The following is a 22077-nucleotide window of genomic DNA, read 5'->3' as shown; positions in this document are numbered from 1 at the left end:
TTACAAAGAAATGATAAGTTTAGGAATGTAATTTCAATTATTAAATATCGACTGAAGAGTGGGTTAAAGGACTGATGTAAATTTAGATATTAGTTTCACAATATTCGCGACTGAGATACCAGAAATGTCGCGAGGAGGGGGTGAAAAGGATATTGGCAAGTAGATTGTGATCTTTTAACCGCTGTCAATATGCCATTTGACTCCCCCACTCTGCGATTATCACTGGTATCACACGAGAGAATACTGCAAGAAAATTCACCTTCATCTGCACTATTGTGCCTTTAACTGAATTTGTTTGAATGACCACAACTCTCTCTTCGATTTTTATGTGATTTTATGTGATCAGCTCTCTTTATCCACTCATCCGAAAACAGAAAAAAAGAGCAGAACAAAAACAAACAACACACGAACTGCAAGATCTACAGGAACAAAAACAAGAATAGCCCATATAATTGATATACCTTCACGGCCAGAAGTAAAAAAAAATTAAGCACATGTGGGCAGTCTGATAAAAGGACGTATGATGTGAAGTGAGTCAAGCATACATCGATTTACTAAGTGTCAAAGATTGCAATATCCGATTAAATTTATTAAAGTGAAATATGTTTTAATGATATTCACTACCCCGTATGTATATGTAAAATAGGTTACATTTATATTCAATATTTTTTCTTATGTGCCATAAGTGTCATTCATCTTTGGTCAGCTTCAGGTCCTTTGACACCGCTCCTGTGGCCTAATGGCTAGAGCGACCGCCTCTGATGCGGGAGGTCGAGGGTTCGAACTCCGACCGAGTCATATCAAAGACTATAAAAATGATACTAGTAGCTCCCTCGCTAGGCGCTCAGCATCAAGAGGTTAGTGTTAGGACTGGTCGGCATGGTGTCAGGTTAATGTGAATGGGTGTGACATCATGCTACATATCTGTGGCATGATACCCCAGTGCTAAACTTCACTATAAACTGACACACTGCATACATCGTAGAACTTTACACATATAGTTCAAGCCCTCCTAAGTCATTGATTACAATAAAAGCAAAATTTCTTCCTCACACTTTTCTTACCTGCTTTCGTATCATTTAAAGATGTCGGACCAGCCTAGATATCCGAAATCATTAACATTAAATCTCAATAATCTCCATAATACTAATATTGAGATATTTTCAGATGTTACTCCACGTGCATTAGGAGAACGCAACTGGACGACATCCTCCTATGTCGGATGTCCTTGGTATGCAAATATGATGTTGTCTTTCTAATGTAAGTAAAAAGTGACACAGATACATGCATACATGAACCTTCTTTGATCTCTCTTAATTATATTTATGACTCTGGATAATTTTATCTCGCTCATGATTGTCTTCCTAATGTAAGTAATGTGACACAGATACATGCATACATGAACCCCTCCTTTGATCTCTCTTAATTGTATCCACGACTCTGGAGAGTTTTATTTCGCTCATGATTGTCTTCCTAATGTAAGTAATGTAACACAGATACATACATACACGAACCTCCTTTGATCTCTCTTAATTATATTTAGGACTCTGGAGAGTTTTATCTCGCTCATGATTGCCTTCTTAATGTAAGTAATGTAACACAGATACATACATACACGAACCTCCTTTGATCTCTCTTAATTATATTTAGGACTGGAGAGTCTTATCTCGCTCATGATTGTCTTTCTACATGCATTTCTGAAAGATATTCTTAACATAAAAATGTGTCCTGTTCATAACAAGGGGCCATAATATACATTTTCCCATTTAATTTCCCCGTATTGACAGAATGTACATTCCAAAAGCGAGAAACTAATGCGTCATCTCCGCTGGCTCATATATTAATATTCGAACGAAAACTGAAATACAACCGGTAGTTAGCAGACTATGAACATGCGAAATCGTTGGAACCAATCGCGTAATTTCTTCCAAAAAGTGTGTCACGTGGTCATGACATCACACACAAAACCAAACTCAGCAGCTGTAAATATGGCGTCAAAAGATGAAAATCGACCATCAAGAATGAACACTGGCGTGCCCAGTACTTCTGGAAGTACACATTACCAGAAGTTACGCAGTGAGAGCAGTGAACAGGTTTGTATTTCAATTTCTTGAAAAGATTACACCAATGTGTGTATTATAGACGTACCAAACAGCTGCCAATTATAAATTATCATCTCATCCGTACCCACCCATCCACCCGAAATGGCTGGTCTATTAAAGAAAACAAAATGTGATTTTATTCATAGCCGTTTGAAAGAGGAAATATTTTAGAATTCTAGCAAGTTACTCCTTTCCCATGGATTATGTTGTTCTAGTTTAAAACCTATATTAACAATTTGAATCGTCCTTTAAAACACCTAACAGCTGCCGTTTACCATGTCTGGAAAGACTATAAGCACTGCCGCCGTGTATATAATTTACGTAAAGCTATTCGTAGGCTGCCGCATACCTCGTAACACGATATACGTAATATACTCATTACCCGTATTTCGATATTTGCAAGTTACTGTTTAAACTTTTACAAATAAGAATGTTTAAATGAATATTGAGTGACTCTCATTGGTGGAAAGTTCAGTATTGTCGCCCAATAATTGCACTTTATTAATAGTTAACTCAGTTGTATGATATATCAAATTAAATAATGAATTAAACAAGACTCCAGCTTCTTAGTTTATTTTATAAGGTTTATTTAGTATAAGCGGTATGTAATACAGCATATGGTATAAAGGTAAATTCTACGTAAATCTAAGAAAAGGAATAATATACTCAGACCAGTATATGAAAATGTTACTTTATGGCCCTGTTTTATGATCTTTTCCAGTGATAGTAATCACTTTAGTTCTCAATAAAAGAAGGTAAACTAATTTTTGCACCAAGATCAATGAGTTGCTCTGATAACATTTCCTTTTTTAAATTGGCAATCCGAGATAAATAGTCATACATTATTTCATATGATTTGAATACAGAACTCTGCCAACCACTCAACATACTTAGGTAATAATGAGACATCATTTTAAATGTCATATTTATATCTAAGACAAGATTTAATGTTTGTTCCATCTTCTTCATCTTGTTTTAGTTGAATTTAGCATCAGCTTCCAGAGTACAAGTAGGGATATGAAATTGGTTAGTTTTTTCAATATTTTTTGACCAAATTAGGTTGGCTTTTTAAGGCATGTACTGGTGTTATGTTGAATACCCCCTCCTCTCTCTCTACATACATACATCCATAAATATGCTCAATGATTGTATACAGTGTCAATAGCCTAGTGGTTAGAGCATCTGCCTTGGATGCGTGAAGTTGTAGGTTTGAACCCCAGTCGAGTCATACAAAAGACTTAAAAAAATGGTACTAACAGCTGCCTTGCTTGGCGTTCAGCATTAATAGGTTAGTGTTAAGACTGGTTGTCCTGGATTCAGACATAGCGGTATGACTGAAAACTTGTAAAAGCTATTGTTAAAAAAATAATAAACACCCATATACAGTGTTATACACATGTGGCCATACTGTGTTTTTTTATTTATTAATTGGTTAGGTTAAATCACTGCATATAAACTTCCATCTCCACCCAGCATTTTATGAAGGATATTATTTTCTTGCAGGTGCTTGTCATGGGTGTTCCATCAGACCATCCAGAACTTGGTATATACACAGCAACAATGCAGCAAAACAAAGGTAGTTCTCTAAGTGTGCATTGATTATCCATTTCCATATGACTAACAGAAAAGTTTTAAATTACTAAGCAACTATATTTGCAGATTGTCCTCCATAACAGTTCTGATACATATAGTGCTTTCATTAAGCTTTGGTTTCTAAAGGCTGAAATAGTTTTGTTTCTGTTGTTTTATCTTCACAAAAGACACTTCAAATATTGTTCAAAGTGGAGAGGTAAATGAGTTGTTACTATGATGAAATGTCCATTAATGCATACAGTGTCCAAGAAAATGTTTCTAAAATTAATATAAATGCTAGATTCTTGTATGGTTGTATAAAGTAACTTAAAATTGGTATGCAAGGATCTATCCCTCAAATCTCCAGGTGTTTCCAACAGTTTTAAAGTTAAGAATGTATAAGAGACATTCAGTGAATGGTGAAACACTGGAAACTCATAGTGAAAACCAAACTTGAGAGGATATGACATCTTATTGTGACAATAAATATAATCATTTAAGGAGCTGTGACTGATTTAAAAAATGATGCAAATGCAGTGTTTTGTAGTCAAAACTTATCAAATCATTGGAATCTTAGCTGTTTAATACCAGTAGTTTAGCCCTGTGCAGGCCTGTTATGGATTGATTACTTCACAATAGTACTTTGGTGACATTTTGTTTTCACCCCCAAGATAACAAAAGTTGACAAAAGATGTATAAATGGATTCCATCTTGCCATCTGTGTATTAGACTGTCAAGCACATTTTCAGTTTAAGAGCATCATTCCCAAACAATTCAAAATATCTTTTATAAAACTTGTTAGCCTTTTTAAGCTGTTGATTCTGATGTGCCTTTTGCTATTCACAATTTTTTTTTTTGAATATTTGTAAAATAATTTTTCCATGTCCTTGTCCATCCATCCATTATCCTCACATTTATTTGTCTCACCACAAATCATAATGTGTTTTAATACAGACTGTCAGGGTTGTTAACCTGTATGGCTTGCATTAATTAGATAAGATGTAAGCAACAGAAATAACCTTTATTATCCATAACAGAATACTATTTTTGAGCTAGTTCACCATCAAACTCACCAAATTTGTCTGCTATGTAAGCATTATACATTTTCATGGACTTGAGCCTGTTAACTAATATTAAATTTGATTTTGTTTAATTCACAAGAAACTACTGTTTCAGGTTAATATTCCAAACTAAATGTTAATGTAAGAAAATATATTTTTTACAATAAAAAAAGTTGAAAGGGAAATATGTTATAAATTGATAATGATAACCATGCAACAGCACATCCAGAAAGGAACCTGCATATATTCTCACACATTAGTTCATGAAATACATATTTCAATATTTTGTATTATTCATGGTCAGTACTATTGTCATTTTCATGCTTTTATAATTCCCTTGCCCTGTTAAAACAATCGGGTTCAACAAAAAACATTAGAAGCCTTTATATACAGTGGCCCCCCTCTTGAATGTCTCTTTGACCGGTGTCCACCCACTTTTTATGGCCAGAATTCCATGGCACTGAAGAGTTCCTGTTTAAAAGTATCCCCAAGAAAGTCCACCCCTCAAATGCAAACAGCAGCAATTATAATTGTGCACAAATGTAAGATTCTCACTTCACAAGTGGCAACATTTTATTTTAATATGTGTCCGAAACCAATATTTGATTGGTACAGTAAGTAACATGATTATCTCTTCTGATGTCTATTTCCCAATGTCAGGTTTGAGAGTACCACTAAGGTTAATATATAATTATCTATAAATGCCAGGATTACAAAATGGTCTTCATGGGCTAAAAATAGATTTGTGGATTAGCACACAGGAAGAAATTAACCTTGAACAGCACTGAGTACCAGACAAAGACCAGAAAATCATGAGACAACTCATGCATCACTTCCTTTATAAACTAGGCATTTTGTCCACAAAAGTTTCATCTTCATAATCAATTGCAGTACTGTACCATTAGCAAAAAAGGAAAAAATCATTAGAAAACTTTAACAGTTCATCACGAAAATGGAGACCTATTACTTTAAAAGAAAAGTTAAAGTCATTCGACTCAACATCCTTAGCGGTGGTGTGTGGGGCCCAAATCGCTTCATGTTGGAAAGGCTCCAATCCAATACATTTTTTGTAACAGATAAGGAGGATATTCATCGGCATTGGAAAATGGAGTAAATAGAAAGAGCATTGTATATGTACCAAGATTTAAATGACATTTTTGAATGTTTCTGAAATTTGCATGATAAATATACCTCACTTGCATTTCATTCTTAAGTCGAGAAAAAGAATTATTCAGTTGTTCAATTGAAATAAGTCTGTTCTTAAGACAAGAACATTTTAATAATTAATGCTGCTTTTAAATGAAGATGTTAAATGCTTTGAAGTTGTATGTAACTTTCTTACTACCGTACTATGTACATTCTATACACTTATGCACAAAACATTTAGTCCTCAATTGAAAAGGCCACATAATAAGAACAGGGCCAGTGTGTGTATGTGTATATATATGTATATACATACACTTCTTATACATTTGAAAGATCCTTTTATCTTCAGTCAGTTTTGTTAAGGTTGTGGATAAGATGTAGATACGTAGAACTAATAATATATTGGTGGTGTGAATATTTCTATAGATAATGATGAAGTAAACAGTTGTGTGCAGTGTCTGTAAACTGCCACAAACTGGTTTTAATTATATATGATCTTTTTATTTTGTGTGTTTACAGAGTGGACTTCCAATCTCAGACGTAACATGGAATTATGTCATGCAGCAGTGACTCGGCAGTCAGCTTTTTGCCATCTTCTCCAAAGGATAACTTTACCAGAAACATCTTACATGTTCCTTTTGGAGAAGAGTATGATGGACATGGCAATAGCAGGATTGTCAGAAGGCTATGCATAACGTGTTGTATTTCGCCAGGGACGTCTGCACTATTTACGATTTTTTTTAAAGCGGCATTTTCAGTGGATTCTTTGAAAGCAAAGGTAATCACATCATCACAACATTATAGCTACATTTGAGACTCATGAAAGCAAATGCTCATGCTTTTGGGACATTCAAACTGGCTCCAAATTACTGGATGGTTAACTGGTGATCAAAGAACAGAGTACATTGTGCTTATGTTTGTAAGCATTTGTCAAATTCTATTCTACGACATCTCTTTGTAATTGCATTTATTCTATATTTGACCTATGACCACCTTAAATAAACCACAGGGGAGGGATACAAACTATCATACCCTAGTTGCAGCTATAAAAGTATAAAAATGTATGTTGAAATATCAGTTAAGTTAGAACAGTGTAGTTTAAAACCTTGTTTATCCCACTGATAGGAAAGTTTTTAGAAGTTGAATTTGTAGTTTTATTTCATTTAGCATTAAACTGAAATTAAGACTGTCAGAGAACAGTTATTAATCTTCTGATATGTGTGGTTAATGAAAGCACATTAGGCTTACAGTAATGTTATCTTTAACATTGTCATTTTGTCAAAATTTACAGATATAGCTTTTTTATCAGGTTATCAGTTTATACAAATATTTAATGTTCTATTCTCCTTGTTAAAGACAATCTATTGATTATATATATATATATATATATATATATATATATAATTGTATTGCATCTGATAAACATTGTTAACTTTTCATTCTGAAGAATTATAGTGGATGAGTCTTTGTCTGCATGATTTGTTATCTCCAGAATCGAGGCACAACATTTTACCTATAAATCTTTCTCTTTCAAGGTTTGGATATTATCAAACAGGCGCTTGAATGTGATAGAAACGAGGATTTTTTTTGGGAAAACATATTTACATTGGATGATATCAAAGCAGCTGAAGGAGAATACTTTAATTTGCTAACCGAGAAACACAAAAAGCTGCCAGAGCCAGGTTTGTGCATTATTCAAGGCTTTCTTCTTACTAATACATGACCAAATATATCTGTAGCTTGCCAGTTTTCTAGTTAATACTGAAGTGTTTAGAAGCCACAAAATCAACTATCTTAAAACCTAACTTTGAACAAAAATGAAGTGAGAACAAGATAGGCATTGTTGATGTGAAATGTGAACAGAAGATTGTCTTTAATGTTTAATAGTGCATTTAATTTTATACTTTGTAGTGTTGGTACCATAGTAATATACACTTACCAACTCCTACTTCAAGTTTGAGAATACAGCTTAAACAGAAGAATGTCTTGTAGTGTCCATAAGACAAGTACATCATTTGGATGTCAAGTAATTTTTATTTCAAGAGGTACATGAGGAAACAAAGTAGAACACATGATCTTATGAGTGATAAAAATGGAAAATATGTCATTTTATAAGAGAAAAGTAGCCAGAAACCAAAATGGCAACAACATCAAAGCAATTTAACCAGACCTTCAAATTGTTAAATATTAAGCAGCTACAGTCAGGAAACAAGTAAGATAAAGTGAATGACATCCACAAAGAGCACTAAACCTGCAAACAAAATTGCACCATTCATCCCAGTAAAACCTTTATACTTTATGTACATTTTACAGAAATTTAACATCTATACCTTGTATATTTTACCATGTATATAACTTGCATCGAAATAGTCACGTTTAGTTCTTTTGACAGAGGGTATGGATCTTTTTTTGTGCATGCTGGCAAGTAGATGCATGCCATAACCTACATTTGATTGTCTGTGGTGAGCAAGTTTAACACAGTAACATTATGCTTATAGTGTTGTTTTTTTTTTTTGTTTTTTTTTTGTTTCATTACAGAGTCAAAGAAATTACCATCCACAGGAAGAAGGTATTCCGAAATACTGTTCCAAAATAAATACAGTATTAGGAAGTCGTTAGATCATCTTCTTCATCACATACAAACAAATATTTTCAAAGAAAATAATTTTTAGTGTATGGGGGTGATAGTGTACATAGAGAAGAAAAAGAGCTACAAAGACAAGCAGAATGCGAAGTAAGTATTAAGAAGAAATGCAGGAAATCATTATTACCTTTCCATCAGTCTTTCTATATCCATCTTTCATTTTCCATTTGTTATAACCATGCCCATATGCTAATTCATATATGTCTATCCTTCCTTCCATTCAGCACACTGTTAAGACAATTAGTCTCTCATATATTTATATGAGTTGCCATAAAACATGTTATATGTACTGGTCATTACCTAAATATGCACCAACTGTCCAGTCACTTTGCACCTGCTGTTGTTGTAGGGTTTAACGCCATTTTTCAGCACAAGATAGGCTATACATGGCGGCCAGTATTAATGGTGGAGGAAGAACCCGGAAAACCCCCAGAAAGAACCACCGACCGACGATAAGCTACCAGCAAGCTTTCTCACATAACCACATTATCCGAATCCGAGACTCATTTGCCCCTGCAATTTTTATTATATGTATTGCTCTTTCTGTAATTGAATGTCACAGTCTTGTTAGTACAGTTAGCATGGGTTGATGTGACACAGACTTTTTCCACTGGCTGGTGTGACCATCTTGTGTGAAAATCAATTGGCCCTGCAGAAAATCAACTGGCTCTCCCAATCAGAGGAAAATAATGATGGAGGAAAATTTAATTGGGCCGATGGCCATCAATTTTAAATGACCTTCCTCAGAACCCACAGGTATTCGTCTGGCAAGCCAGCAACAAAATTGCCCCCTGAACTAGTCCTTTTGTTTTTAATTGGACTAGGAACTTGGTAAATCCTATGGTCATTATCAGAAGATACATATATTAATGAATCAGTGTGCTTCTGCAATTTTTGTTCATTTTTCTTTTGTAGATTAATGCAGTGCATGATACAAACTTGTGAGTGCAAATTGTACAACTTCTTTATGGATTGTAATGAAATTCAGTACAATATTATGTTCATTAACAAATAATGCATATATCAAATCACTGTTCCGCTAATTAAGTTTAGAATTATTGCCCTTTATTGACTTCAATCTAAAGACAGTGCATAATATAATCTAATGAATCATCTAATCTTTCAGATTTCATTGGATTGCCATGACATTTGGAAAAATGTTTTCATCATTATCGGAAGTTGCATACGTTGACAAATCTCTGCTGCTATTTCAGTTAGAGCTAGTTACTTTCTTAGATTAATGTTTGATAGGATTTTGTGAAGTCAGCTTGTCTCACATTTTTCATTGGATTGCCATGTAACTGCATGTTACAGTCATCATTTGAAAATGTTCATATAAACAGTTCACTTTGCTTTTGCAATTTTAGTCTGATGTATTGTCGTGCAGCAGAATGCATTGTTAAAATCTTGCCAGTGCTACCGATTGTGGTGCCTTTTTGAAAGGATCATGAAAATTGGCACGTGTGACAATATTCATCTAAAATTGCATGTACAAATCTTTGTGCTCCCATGATATTTGTAAGGGTTGTGGACATTTTTGGATTACAGTTGGATACAGTGTATGACCAAATTTTGTTAATGCAATTACTCAAAGTATTTAGTGGATTGCCCTGAAACTTGGTACTTGTTCAGCTCATCATGAGAAGACAAGTTTCTTTACAGGCATTTCACTTGCACTTTTTTAAAAACAGTTGTGCACTGTTAAGCTCTACGCGTCTTCATCATGGGCTAGGGGTGTGATGTTGAGGAGGCATTGGTATATTTATATGATCAAATTGCTCACATTTCCTCTAGCTGTGAGCATCATTGTTAGTAGCCTTTTCAAAAAAAACCAAATACAATTCGTTAGGTTAACTGCATTGTATGTGAACTTGATTCTTTTAATGAGTGTGTCTTTGCAGCTCAATTGCTGACTTAGTTATTGGTCTTTTTTAATAAGAACTGAATCTGTACAATACCCGTTTGATAACCTAATTACTGGAAGAAAAATTCGATATTGTGTTTGTGAGTGATCACTGTTACATGCTGCCATTCAAGTATGTGCATGATATTGTTGAAATGTGACATGAGTAATTGACTTATGATCATTCTTGCAGGGTACAAAATTGATTGAGATCTCATGATGGGTTTGGCTTTACTATTTGCAATCTGTAACAAATACACTAAAGAGAAAAAATTGGTACTTGAGATTTTCAATTGCTTTTGTAGTGTAGTCATTTTGCAGGGTCTTACGTTTTGCATAAAATCTCCATCGAGAAATATTAATCACAGATTTGTTTCAACTAGCATGCAGTAAAAGAATAATATGTTTTCTTTTCCTACATTTCAGTTTTTTTTCTGCCAGTAAATGATTTGATGGGACTGCCTTTCAGGCCGCTTTTGAAACTCACAGAACTGAAGTTTGTATGTGCCAACAAGTTACATTCTCAGGTGTCTTTGTTCCACTTGAATATCCAGTTTCATGGGATCAGCAGCTTCAATATATCTCCATGTTTCCAAATTGGCATAAATGGCAGCACAAGACAGTTTCTTATTCCCAGTGGCTATCAATTCCAGATATGAAAGAAAAGTATAAACCTGCTTCACTAAGGAATCAGGTGCTGTACAATTTTAGAGAGGGTAACATGGATAAGTTCTATTCCATTTGCTCCAAATATAAAAACATTGCCTTAGATCCAGCTCAGTCTACTTCCACATTTGAAAGTTTACCCGAGTCATCTGATTATGGTGACATAGTTCCCCCTGCATCCAAACGCAAACGTCATGAACCTACTAGACGTTTGACAATTGAAGAATTGATGACAAACATACACACTGTAGACCCTCAGTTTTCTTCAGAAAATATAGCTGAAGAAAGATCTTGTTATGATAAATTCAAATATGCAATGATTGAAAATGGTCATGTAATTTGGCGACGTAGTGCAGCTAATGTGAATATTTTTACAATGAATGAAGTTAGTATGACAACTGGACTGTTTCAGGAAGACTGTTATGTTCATTTGACCAAAAAAGATATAGATAACTGAATTGTCTTGTAGCTGTGGAATGTATGGCATATTACTGCAGTTAGCCGCAATAAGTATACCTCAGGAAAATCTTGATGAGATAGATCTGAGTGATGTGAAATGCTGCCATATGAGACTTTTTAATGAATTGATCAGTGACCATATACCTTCTCTATTAAATAATTCTTCCAGGTCAGAAAATAAGATAATTGAAAAACTTGAAGCTGCCAAAGATAAATTAATGAGCCTATTTGCCAGATGCCAACCTCATCTGATAAAACTTTGAAGTTCTCAGTGTATTCTGATGATGACAAAACATGTACTTTTGTTCATATCACTGACAATAGACTATCTTGTCAGTCTGGATTTTGTAATGCACTTTATTCATCTTCAAAATGTAAAGTTCTCCGTCTTGACAATGCTGAGACCCTTTGTCCTCACCTCAATCAATTGAAAGTCCATGCTAACACATGGATGGATCTACTGATGGGATCAGGCCAGATACAATTACAGTGGTGTGTTCTTGGCAAGGTACTTTGCCCCAATAAACTACATTGTGTTGATGTACTGTAAAATGCCAAACCAAACTTAATTTGGGAGAATTTATTTAAAAGAGAATGAAAATAACTAATATTAAATAAGGGTCTATGGTAAAATGCATTCAGGTAGCTCAATGTTATGCTCGTGATCACATCAACAACTGACATAAATCATTACAACAATTATACAAACTATATGCATGTAACAGAAGTAAATTACCTGTAATTACCATTTATTATTGGTTACAGTTTTAATTAGATAGTCACCATACATTATTTTTCTAGTGTATCTTTCATCAGCTCTCTTACTTATTATGAGTGGGAACGTGAACATACTGTTTGAGAAAAATATATGATGTTTACATGAAAAAACTGAGGTTATCTATCAGTTTTGTATGGAAGAGTTAGTGCATTATCAACTAGTGTGTAATAAAGGAAGGATAAATTGCTTGGAGAAAAAAAGTTATTGCCTAAAGAAAACATCTGGAATACAGAATAATCATCGTCTTTGTGACTTCCAGTATTTGTGTGGACCAAGGATGGATGTACTTTCATTGATTGACTATCATACAGAATTGTCATATGCATATTACTTATTATGGAAAATTATACAATATATGTACTAATTGCTTATCCATAATTTAAATCAAATTTCATTCTAAAACAATTGTATCATTGTCAGATTTTTCTGCACATGTTAATGGGATTCAGTACAGGTTCAGATGGACCAGGACTAGACAGTTAATATCACATCCTGTACACAATAAATAAAAGTACATTTACTTTGGTTATGCTGCATCTTCAGGAAATATTTGTCACATTGCAACAAGAAATTTGGTTAAAGTTTGGTCCTTGAACATTCACTCTCTGTTCATCCTTTTCCTCAGTCATATTTGAATTACTTAAAGTTTTGTTTAATTGATTGATTTCAGGTAGGATATGTCTTTCCTAATGGAGAGACAATTGCAGTATCCCATATTTCCACTGTATATACATGTCATGGACTTGTAAAACACAAGGTATAAATTTTTGCTTTATTTTCTTCTTTCAGTGAGCTTCAGTTCATTGATGATGAACTAACTCATCTTTTAAGTAACCACTTTAGTAGAAAGCATGGCATTTTTATTTGTTCCTATCTATTCATATCTCTGTCTTTCTGTCAAAGATTGTTAGCATAAATATGCACACAAAAAAACACTTTATACCGACAAATGAAAAATATGTTGTTGCTTATATTGGCATGCATAAGTCCTTTTTATCAAGCGAAGATGTATCGACTAAGTTATGGGGATGTGGGAGAATAATTTTTCTATTGCTTTACAAACCCAAATCTAGTTCTTTGAAAACTCACAAATTTCACAACATGCATTAGCATCTAATTTTATGATATTAAAAGATTGACTTCAGTGGTCAAGACAGTGTACTTGCCTTAGTGTTTCCAGCAGTATAAAAGATAATAGTCTTAACTTTTTATCAGTGAGGAATCTGTTTTTACATTTGTGTTGTTTGTATAATGTTTTATTTATTTGGTAAATGATACATTTTGTGTGTGTGTGTGTGTGTGTGTGTGTGATTTTATATTTAGATTTGTTATCACAGTTGTTTAAGTGTTAATCAGGATTCTGATATTTCTTATTTTGTATTTAGATTTGGTATCGCCGTTGTTTAAGTGGCACTCGGGATTGTGACATAGGTCCAGGAGAGAGAGAGGCCATCCACTTTCTTGCCAGGGATACTGGAGCTGGCGATGAAATTGGCTGGGACTTTGTGGACCATGTTCTGAACTCATATATTTCTTTTGGCTTCTATTGTACAATCATGAATAGCTTCTACAAACGTGTCAGTCATAATTCTGCTTCTTTTATGTCAAATAATACTTTTATTGCTTGGTTTTTTTCCTGGATAAGTAAGTTCAATTTAGATTATAGACAGCCTTGTTCCATTTGCAAATTTAGTCCAAAATTGTTAGCTGCTGATGGAACTAAGATAGGCATCAACATTCGACATTCAACAGTTGTACCAATAGAGACTCCAACGAATGACTTTTCAATAGATCTTTGTCATCGAAGGAATAAGAGGGCTTTCATTAGCTTTGCCCAGGGTGATCATGATTCAAAGGATAAAGCTCAGAGTAGAAATCACTTACTCTACCTTTCTAAGAAAGTGCTTGGTACCTTGGGCAGTGCTAATGAGCTACCTTTAGAAGAGGAAAAAAACCGAAATGATATTCTGTTACAACATGTTGATAGAAACTTTCACTCACTGTTGAATATTTTTATGCAAAATGGTTGTAGCAACCGAGTATTGAGAAAGTTAGCAGTTCTTTTTATGATACTGTCTTCAAATCATTCCGTTTCAAGCATTATTCCCTATCGATTTGTTGACGACTTCCAATCTATTTTGAATTTACTTAGGAAAAATTCAGATTTAGACATAAATGTTATAAACAGAGTTGCCAAGTTTTCTCCTGAAATTAGAGATGTATTATTTGCAGTCACGAATACTTGTATATGTTCAGCAACTTTAGAAATTTTGGACCATCTGGTGTCAAGAGTGAAACAGCTTTTTTCAAACTGTAAAGAACCAGACCAGATTAATCCTAAACCAGGTAGTTATAATCCTGCTAAATTTGGGAGAGCATATTACTTCACCCCCCCCCCTCCCGGTAAGCAGTTAAGAGACACTCCAAAATACACAATGGATAAAATATCTCATAATAGTACTTATGATGATGAACCTGCAAGAGCTGAAGAAAAATGACATAAAAATTACCCTGAAGTGGGAAGGAAGGGTACAACATACTTATTTCTCTGGTTTGACCCACAACATTATGGGTATTGCTATGGATATCATATGATACCAGGACATAAAGGGAGAAAAGATCCTGCTTGTTCTGCTTATGCATACATGGAAAATGCCCCAGAAGAAATATTTTATGATTTTAGTTGCCAGCTTGAGGAGTACTGTTTGAATCAAGAACCTGGTTTTTGGAAAAACACATTTTTTTTCATGATACATTTCATGGCTTTTCCCATAAGTGTCCACCAGTATACAAGTCATCACGTCTCATGTTGTTAAAAAAAATTAACACTGAAATATGTGAGCAAACAAATGCTTTTCGTCAGCACATCAAATATTCAGCAAGAGCTATGGGAATGGGTAAATTCAATCACTACTTGCAGTTTTTTATGCACCAATGGAGCCAGAAGAAAAAGAAGAACTGCAAAAGATGTACATTAGCTTTCAGTTATGTTGGTTGATACACTGACCACACTGTACTTATATCAGTCTAGTACAACAAATTTAATATGCATGATTTACTGTGCAAATGGATGTACCATATTTGAGCAGATTATTGTCCCTGTCTATAATATGCATCTTAAGACTATTTTAAGGCAGTTCTCTTACAAAATGGATATATTTATATTGCAAGTTGTTTGAGAATAAAATATGTTGACAGTAGAATAAAATATGTAGATCCTTCAAGTTTGCTGGTTTTGGATAATCTATAAATATTTTGATATGTTTGTTACGAATTTCAGATAGTGTTGTGGTTAGCACATGATATACCAAATCTGCTCTTAAGTTAATTAAACAGACCAGTGGTAAAACTGCAGTGATTAGTATTTCATCTATTTTCCAAGACTCTTAAATTGAGTATACATTGAACATGTTGTCCCCATGCATTTGTAACCTGTACAGAAGTGTCTGTACCTAATTATAATGTGACACATTGTCCCCACATATTTGTTACATGTAACAGTCTGTCCTCCTTTATCATGCGACAGATTTTCGTACAGCATTTTTTTTTACAGTTATGTGGAAAAGTGTAAAGTCGTATACATTATCTTTTCTTAAATTTAAAAGAAATTAATTCATATGAAACCTCTTTGTATCATTTTCATTCCCAATTGTTTTATTGTGGTCATTTTCTAAGATGATTTGATGCTTAAGGATTTTGTAGACTTATTTACTTCATGAAAATACCCAAAATGTTTTTTCTGTAACTACCAATGTAATGCTGATTATGTCACTTATCAGGTACCAATGAGTCTTCTGTCATAGATTTAAAGTGGACTTTTTTACACATTTTTTGGTAAAATATGAATGTTAAGTTCAGAGATTTTTAAACAGGAAGTAATAGGCATATGTTTTTGGTAGAAAAATATTTCCTGTACATGTATCAGTTGCTGTGAGAAGAATGGAATTTTATGAGAGCGTGTGTTCTGCTTAAGGAAAATTTAGACTTTACATGATTGGAAATTATGTCTTATAGTACTTTGCCTAATGCGTGGTATTTCCAGTGTGTGTATGTGTGTGTGTGCTTAAGATTTATGTACCCCAATTACAATTCTGGGTAAGAAAGGTTCATAACCATTATACAGTTAAAAAGGAATAGAATATACTTGATAACATGTTAGGCTGATAACTTGTAAATAGACATTTTTATTTTCGTGAACTGTACTTAAATCATTTTGTTGCATTTATAAGGCTGGTCATCTCTGGAAAATAATGCATTTATGTTTTCCATAACAGTACTTGGATCCATGCATTGTTTAGGATTTGACATGCATTTATATTTGAGATCTGTATTATTTTTGTTCAGTGAATGGTTATTGTTTGTATTTAAGAATTGTAATGTATTTGAAAAAGAGCAAAAATAAATGATTTGCTTGTTGTGAATGTGTTGATATTTTACCATGCAAAATATGAATAAATTGATTTCTCATTCATTGGAGTAAATTTGTATTTACATATATGATTTATGCTCTGGTCATAAGGCTGACATATTATGATGTCAGTTGATCTTTGACTGTATTCATTTTGGCAAAGTGGTACTAACTGTCCTTCATCTTAAGTTAAAGAACTATGCAGATTCTTACACTTTGGGTAAGATAAGCCCTATTGAATTTGGGATCAAGATGTGAAAATAGTGTCTTCTGTACATTATGTTTAGTTCAGGGTAGTATACCTTGACCAATGATTAAAGTTATTTATAACCACTATAATGTACCATGCACGGTATTCCTGTTATGTTATTGTTGCCATACTCCTTGAGTCGATCTGGCCATCTTCCCTGTCTATGATTAACACAGATTTCAGGAGTGCAATGAAAACTTGCACTGTAAGTACATCTTTGGATGGTGGTATGTTGTACATTGAGATATGTTCCTGTGACCTTCTAAAGAGTTTATTTAGCTATACTAGTCACAGCACAGAAGAGTTTATGGGATGATCTGTGTTGTCTGTCATCTATCTGTTTATGCTAAGATTGTTAGCACTTCTGCTACTCCTAAACTATCTCAAGTATTGCCATAACTTTACACACACACACACACACACATTCATTCTCGGGTCTAATTGATCCTAAATGAAAATGGTGCCACTCAAACATCCAATACAGCCACCACAGCAGACAGCGTTTTGGAAAATATTGTTATTACTGTATTTCAATGAATGGTAAAATAAACATGCGTTTTTCACAAAAAGACTTCTTATGATGTATGGTTGGTCCATTATTAACAATTGTATGGCCAAGCTAGTGTTGTGGATTTGCAGCATTTTTAGTTTATGACCAATCCATCACTATTACCTTTTGGATATTTCTTAGTGAATAGGTGTATCTGGCCATCTTGAAATGTTGCTTACAAAATGAAGGGAAATATTGTCATTTGGTTTTAGCCAGAAGACTAGTTTGTGGTGCCATTTTGGTCAGTACTTCAGACAGCTGGTCTTATTGACATTGTGTCTCTCTTCAAAAGACTTATTATGTATAGTTGGTAATAGGTAGAAATGTTGCCAATGTGATATTGGATGTGACCACTATGGCATCCATCTTGGTATCATACCATTGCTATGACAAATAGAAAATATCAAAACGGGATTTCCACATGATCACTCTTTATGATGCCTTCTTGGTCCTAAATGAAAACTGTGCCAAGCTGACATACAGTATATCCACCACAGGAGGTAATTTGAAAATTGTGTTACCACTGAAGAATATTAAACACTCAGTATTTCAAAGGGAAGAAACTGTCTTGAATTCCAGTGACATCTAGTTTGCGCTAGAGTGGCATTCCATTTTAGGGACTCTTAACTTCCAGACTACTTGGATACGTTACGTATGTTGAGGAAGAAGCCGATTGATTTCAGGGTCAAAAACACAAATATCAAGATCACTGTCTGAACGAAATTACTCTGGTGGCCTAAGTGGTTAGAATGTCCGCCTATAATGCGGTATAAAAATGGTACAAAGACTGTCTAGCTTGGCGCTCAGCATTTAGAGGTTAGTGTTAGAACTGGTACGCCTGGCTTCAGGATAAAGATACCGGGGTAGGGACATGATGCTACATGTTTGCGACATAATCCACACACACACGCACGCACGCACGGTGACTGAAAGACTTAAAAACATGGTTTCCGTGCAAAAACAAAAGTTGAAAACGACATACCTCACCCAAACTCTGCGACTGCTTGCACAAGAGGCGAGGAAGAAGGTTGTGGAATTTTATGCCAAAGGTTGAGATCACTTGCTAAAAGAAGAAAATTGGTTTCCGCACAATAACAATAGTTGTACATAGCAACGTGGCGCAAACTTTGAGTATTACTTGCACTTCGGTTAAGGAAGAAACCAAGCGATTTTGGGGTCAAACGGACAAAGGTCAATGACAATCTGCATAAATATTGTTACGCTTGATAAAAGAGAGGATGAAGTCCTCAAGTACGAGATAATCCCCAAGATGTGTTTATTTATAAAACAATAACCTTTTAAGGACAATTCTCGCGTTTGTGAATGTATTTTAATCTATCGTGCCTGACGAATGCTCCATGGAACAATCATTGTTACCAAGCAGATATTCAATAACCTCGATTGGAGGATAAAAGTTTTAGCAGAAATTTTAATTCCAAACCAATTATGTTTAATAGACTTTGTAAAATATTTGCAACGGTCAACAATATATTTGTTTAGTGCTTGTAGTGCACTTAGTTATTATAAACGTTTTCTTGGAAAAATAACAAATGATACTACAAAGCAGGCATGTTCGTGTAGCCTATATACACCTAGCAATGGATGTAGCTGCAATATTTGTCCATGTTTTGTAGAATAAAACTCATAGATTAATGTAGATTCTATCTCAAGTGACATCATGTATGCAATTATTAAAGTATCACTTACCTTACTACATCTTGAAAATGCGGAAAACTATGTATGACATGCAAACCCAACACATAATGGCAAATTTGCAAGGCTCATATTTGATATCAAGCACAATATAAATGAACCGGCCCGTAACCATTTTAATGTCACAGAGTCATTTGTCAAACAAGTGATTGGTCCTTCCAAAATAATTACTAATAGACCAAGACAATCTAATAGATTTATAGGGCAATGAGATTATAAAATTAAAACCTTTAAAATCTTTGGGCTTTAATTTTCACGAATAAATGGACATCACTACATATGACACGACATTAACACAACTATTTGATTTAGAGAAAATCTATAAAAAATTTACTCAAATTTGACCGAAAATATTCCATATAAATTAGCCAGGGCCTACTGCAAAAATAAATATTTAGGTTTCTTTTCTTATTAAAAACATTTTAAAGAACACGATTAATTATCCCTAGGTCAGTGCAAATTAAAGTTACCGTACACTTACACCTAACCGTAACTCCAAATCAAACACTAACTACAATGCGAAAAACTTGGCAAAGATTACTGAAACTTTGCACAAAGGTAATAGTATTCAAGCAGAACAAAGAATGCAAAAGTCATTAGCTGGATTGTTCTTCCTGTCTATCAGATCATATCAAATACTAATTTCTCGACATATTCAATATGATCCTCGTGTATAAGGAAAGATGTATGTATGTGAAATGTAATGAACTGTGCAACGTTTATGCTTATTCAAGGATGGTCTTGTATAATATCTAATTTATCTCTGTTGACCTCTTACACAATGCTGCAAAGCTAAAAATAATATATTAGATATATTAAATTGCTTTGATATGAAATAAAATATTATCTTAAATAAAATGTTTTTAAAAAATATTCTTCAAAATTTTAATACGTTTTGGCATTCGGAAGGTTTTCGGTATACCAGCAACGATTGCAGATTTGTGAACACTTCAAGCATGCAATAGTATAAATTTAAAAGCCATTAGAATGGAAAAAGATTTTCCTCTATGCGGGATTATGTTAGAAAAAAAAGTGACTAAACCGAGAGCAGCTTTCAGTTAAAATTTAGATGAAATAAGTCAATACATTAAAAGGACAACTTAACAGTTTTAGTTCGAATCACACTTAAATTTCGGTATTCATTGTGAATTATATTCATTATGAATTATAAAGCTTTGGGATGGTGTATAATTCGGTATAAATAAAGACAGTCGATGACATTGACATTGGCCGGATGTTGTGGGGAATCAGACCAGTTTTTCCGAACCCGGTATTCAAACAATGAAAACTTTGTGAAAACTATAATATTCGTCCGTACGTCATTTCCAGAGAAGCCTAACCCTCATCGCTAAACCTAACCATAAAAGACAAAAATCCATTTTTGTCCCAGACGGCTTGACAGATTCTCATGAGCGAGGTACCTGTTTGTCGGATTAGATGAGGCCAATATTGCAGAGAAAATTCTGTCAAGACTGTCATTTCGGTTCGTACGTTATCTCCAGAAAACTGTAACCCTAACCCTAACCCTAAAAGTCACCAAAATTTATTTTTCTCGCAAACCGCTAAACCGATTTGCATCATCCAGGTACCATTTTATCGGTGCTGATGATACACGTATTGCAGTAAAATCCTGTTAAATCTGGCCTGTCCGTTCATACGTTTTCTCCAGAAAAGCTTAACCCTAACCCTAATCGCTAACCCTAAAAGCCACATAAATTCACCTTTCTTCCAAACGGCTGAACCGACTTTAATTTCAAGGTATGACTGGATTCGTCTTAATAATGCACGTCTTCTGGTCTATCACGTATGATAATCAAAGGTTATGAACACAGCAACACGTACGTATACAAGTGAAATTTGAGTATAGTTTTTATTTACTTGCATTCAGTGAACGAACTGATAATACACATTTATTGGTTTTACGGTCAATGGGTTTGTCTCAGGCTTACAGCTGTGTACTCTGGTTTACAAGCATGATAACACAAACAATAATTTTTTGTTTTAATGAATCCCAGTTTGTGCATATGCCTGCTGAATACGTTTGAAAATGATTTGCTTTGAAAACAAGAATCACTCAAATAAACAGATTATGCTGGCTAAAAAAAATTTAAAGAAATTCTAGATAAGACATTTATTCCTTTTAACTGCTAAGTGTTGAAAGTATCTGATATTCTTGAGCAATAAGATTTTCAAATTAACTGCTGTGAAAGTCATATTGATGTCAGATTGGCACCAAGAATTTTGTACTGCACTGACAGGAATCGTGCAAACATGTCAACTTGGACATGTAGGAAAAATACTATTTTAATAAAAATTTGGTTTGGTGGAGTTAAATAATGTATCAATGATGATTTAACAAAATGCTTAAAAAATAACCTGACAGTCAAGCATTTGCCCCTTTGAGGGATTTTTCCTTTTGTTAAATCAGACTATAAGGTCTGATTTAATTATGCACTTCACCAATAGGGAAGATCCTTGTGGGACAGCATATGATTACCGATAGGGAAGATCCTTGTGGGACATCATATGATGATCGATAGGGAAGATCCTTGTGGGACAGCATATGATCACCGATAGGTAAGATCCTTGTGGGACAGCATATGATTACCGATAGGGAAGATCCTTGTGGGACAGCATATGATTACTGAGAGGGAAGATCCTTGTGTGACAACATATGATTACTGAGAGGGAAGATCCTTGTGGGACAGTTGTGGGACAGCATATGATTACCAAATAGGGAAGATCCCTGTGAGACAGCATATGATTACTGATAGGGAAGATCCTTGTGGGACATGATATGATTACCAATAGGGAAGATCCCTTGT

At 34.2% G+C, this 22077-nt stretch overlaps 2 protein-coding genes across 6 annotated transcripts in view; one reads left to right on the top strand and one right to left on the bottom strand.

The window, feature by feature from the left end:
* The window catches only part of LOC149791610 (major facilitator superfamily domain-containing protein 6-like), a 70238-nt gene that overhangs the window by 31911 nt on the left and 16250 nt on the right, over positions 1-22077 (bottom strand). The window lies entirely within an intron of this gene.
* On the top strand, positions 1885-16800 carry LOC149791611 (uncharacterized). Of its 5 annotated transcripts, XM_089970166.1 has the most exons (7): positions 1885-2093; positions 3606-3678; positions 6401-6659; positions 7417-7563; positions 8420-8615; positions 10855-13088; positions 13717-16800. In XM_089970166.1, exons 1-3 carry the CDS (start codon positions 1887-1889, stop codon positions 6574-6576), a joined length of 456 nt encoding a protein of 151 aa, XP_089826292.1. In that variant the 5' UTR covers positions 1885-1886; the 3' UTR covers positions 6577-6659; positions 7417-7563; positions 8420-8615; positions 10855-13088; positions 13717-16800. The 5 variants fall into 5 exon arrangements, with proteins under 5 accessions (XP_089826292.1, XP_089826291.1, XP_089826288.1 ...); XM_089970165.1 differs by lacking the exons at positions 1885-2093; positions 3606-3678; positions 6401-6659 and having other exon boundaries at positions 7420-7563; positions 10855-11122; positions 13002-13088; XM_089970162.1 differs by lacking the exons at positions 1885-2093; positions 3606-3678; positions 6401-6659 and having other exon boundaries at positions 7420-7563; positions 10855-12061; positions 13002-13088.

Source organism: Sinohyriopsis cumingii, chromosome 9 (assembly GCF_028554795.1).
Source record: "Sinohyriopsis cumingii isolate HCF-2022 chromosome 9, ASM2855479v2, whole genome shotgun sequence".
Lineage (NCBI taxonomy): Eukaryota > Metazoa > Mollusca > Bivalvia > Unionida > Unionidae > Sinohyriopsis > Sinohyriopsis cumingii.
The sequence above is the reverse complement of the archived record's forward strand: the minus strand, read 5'-3'. Positions and strand labels throughout refer to the sequence as shown.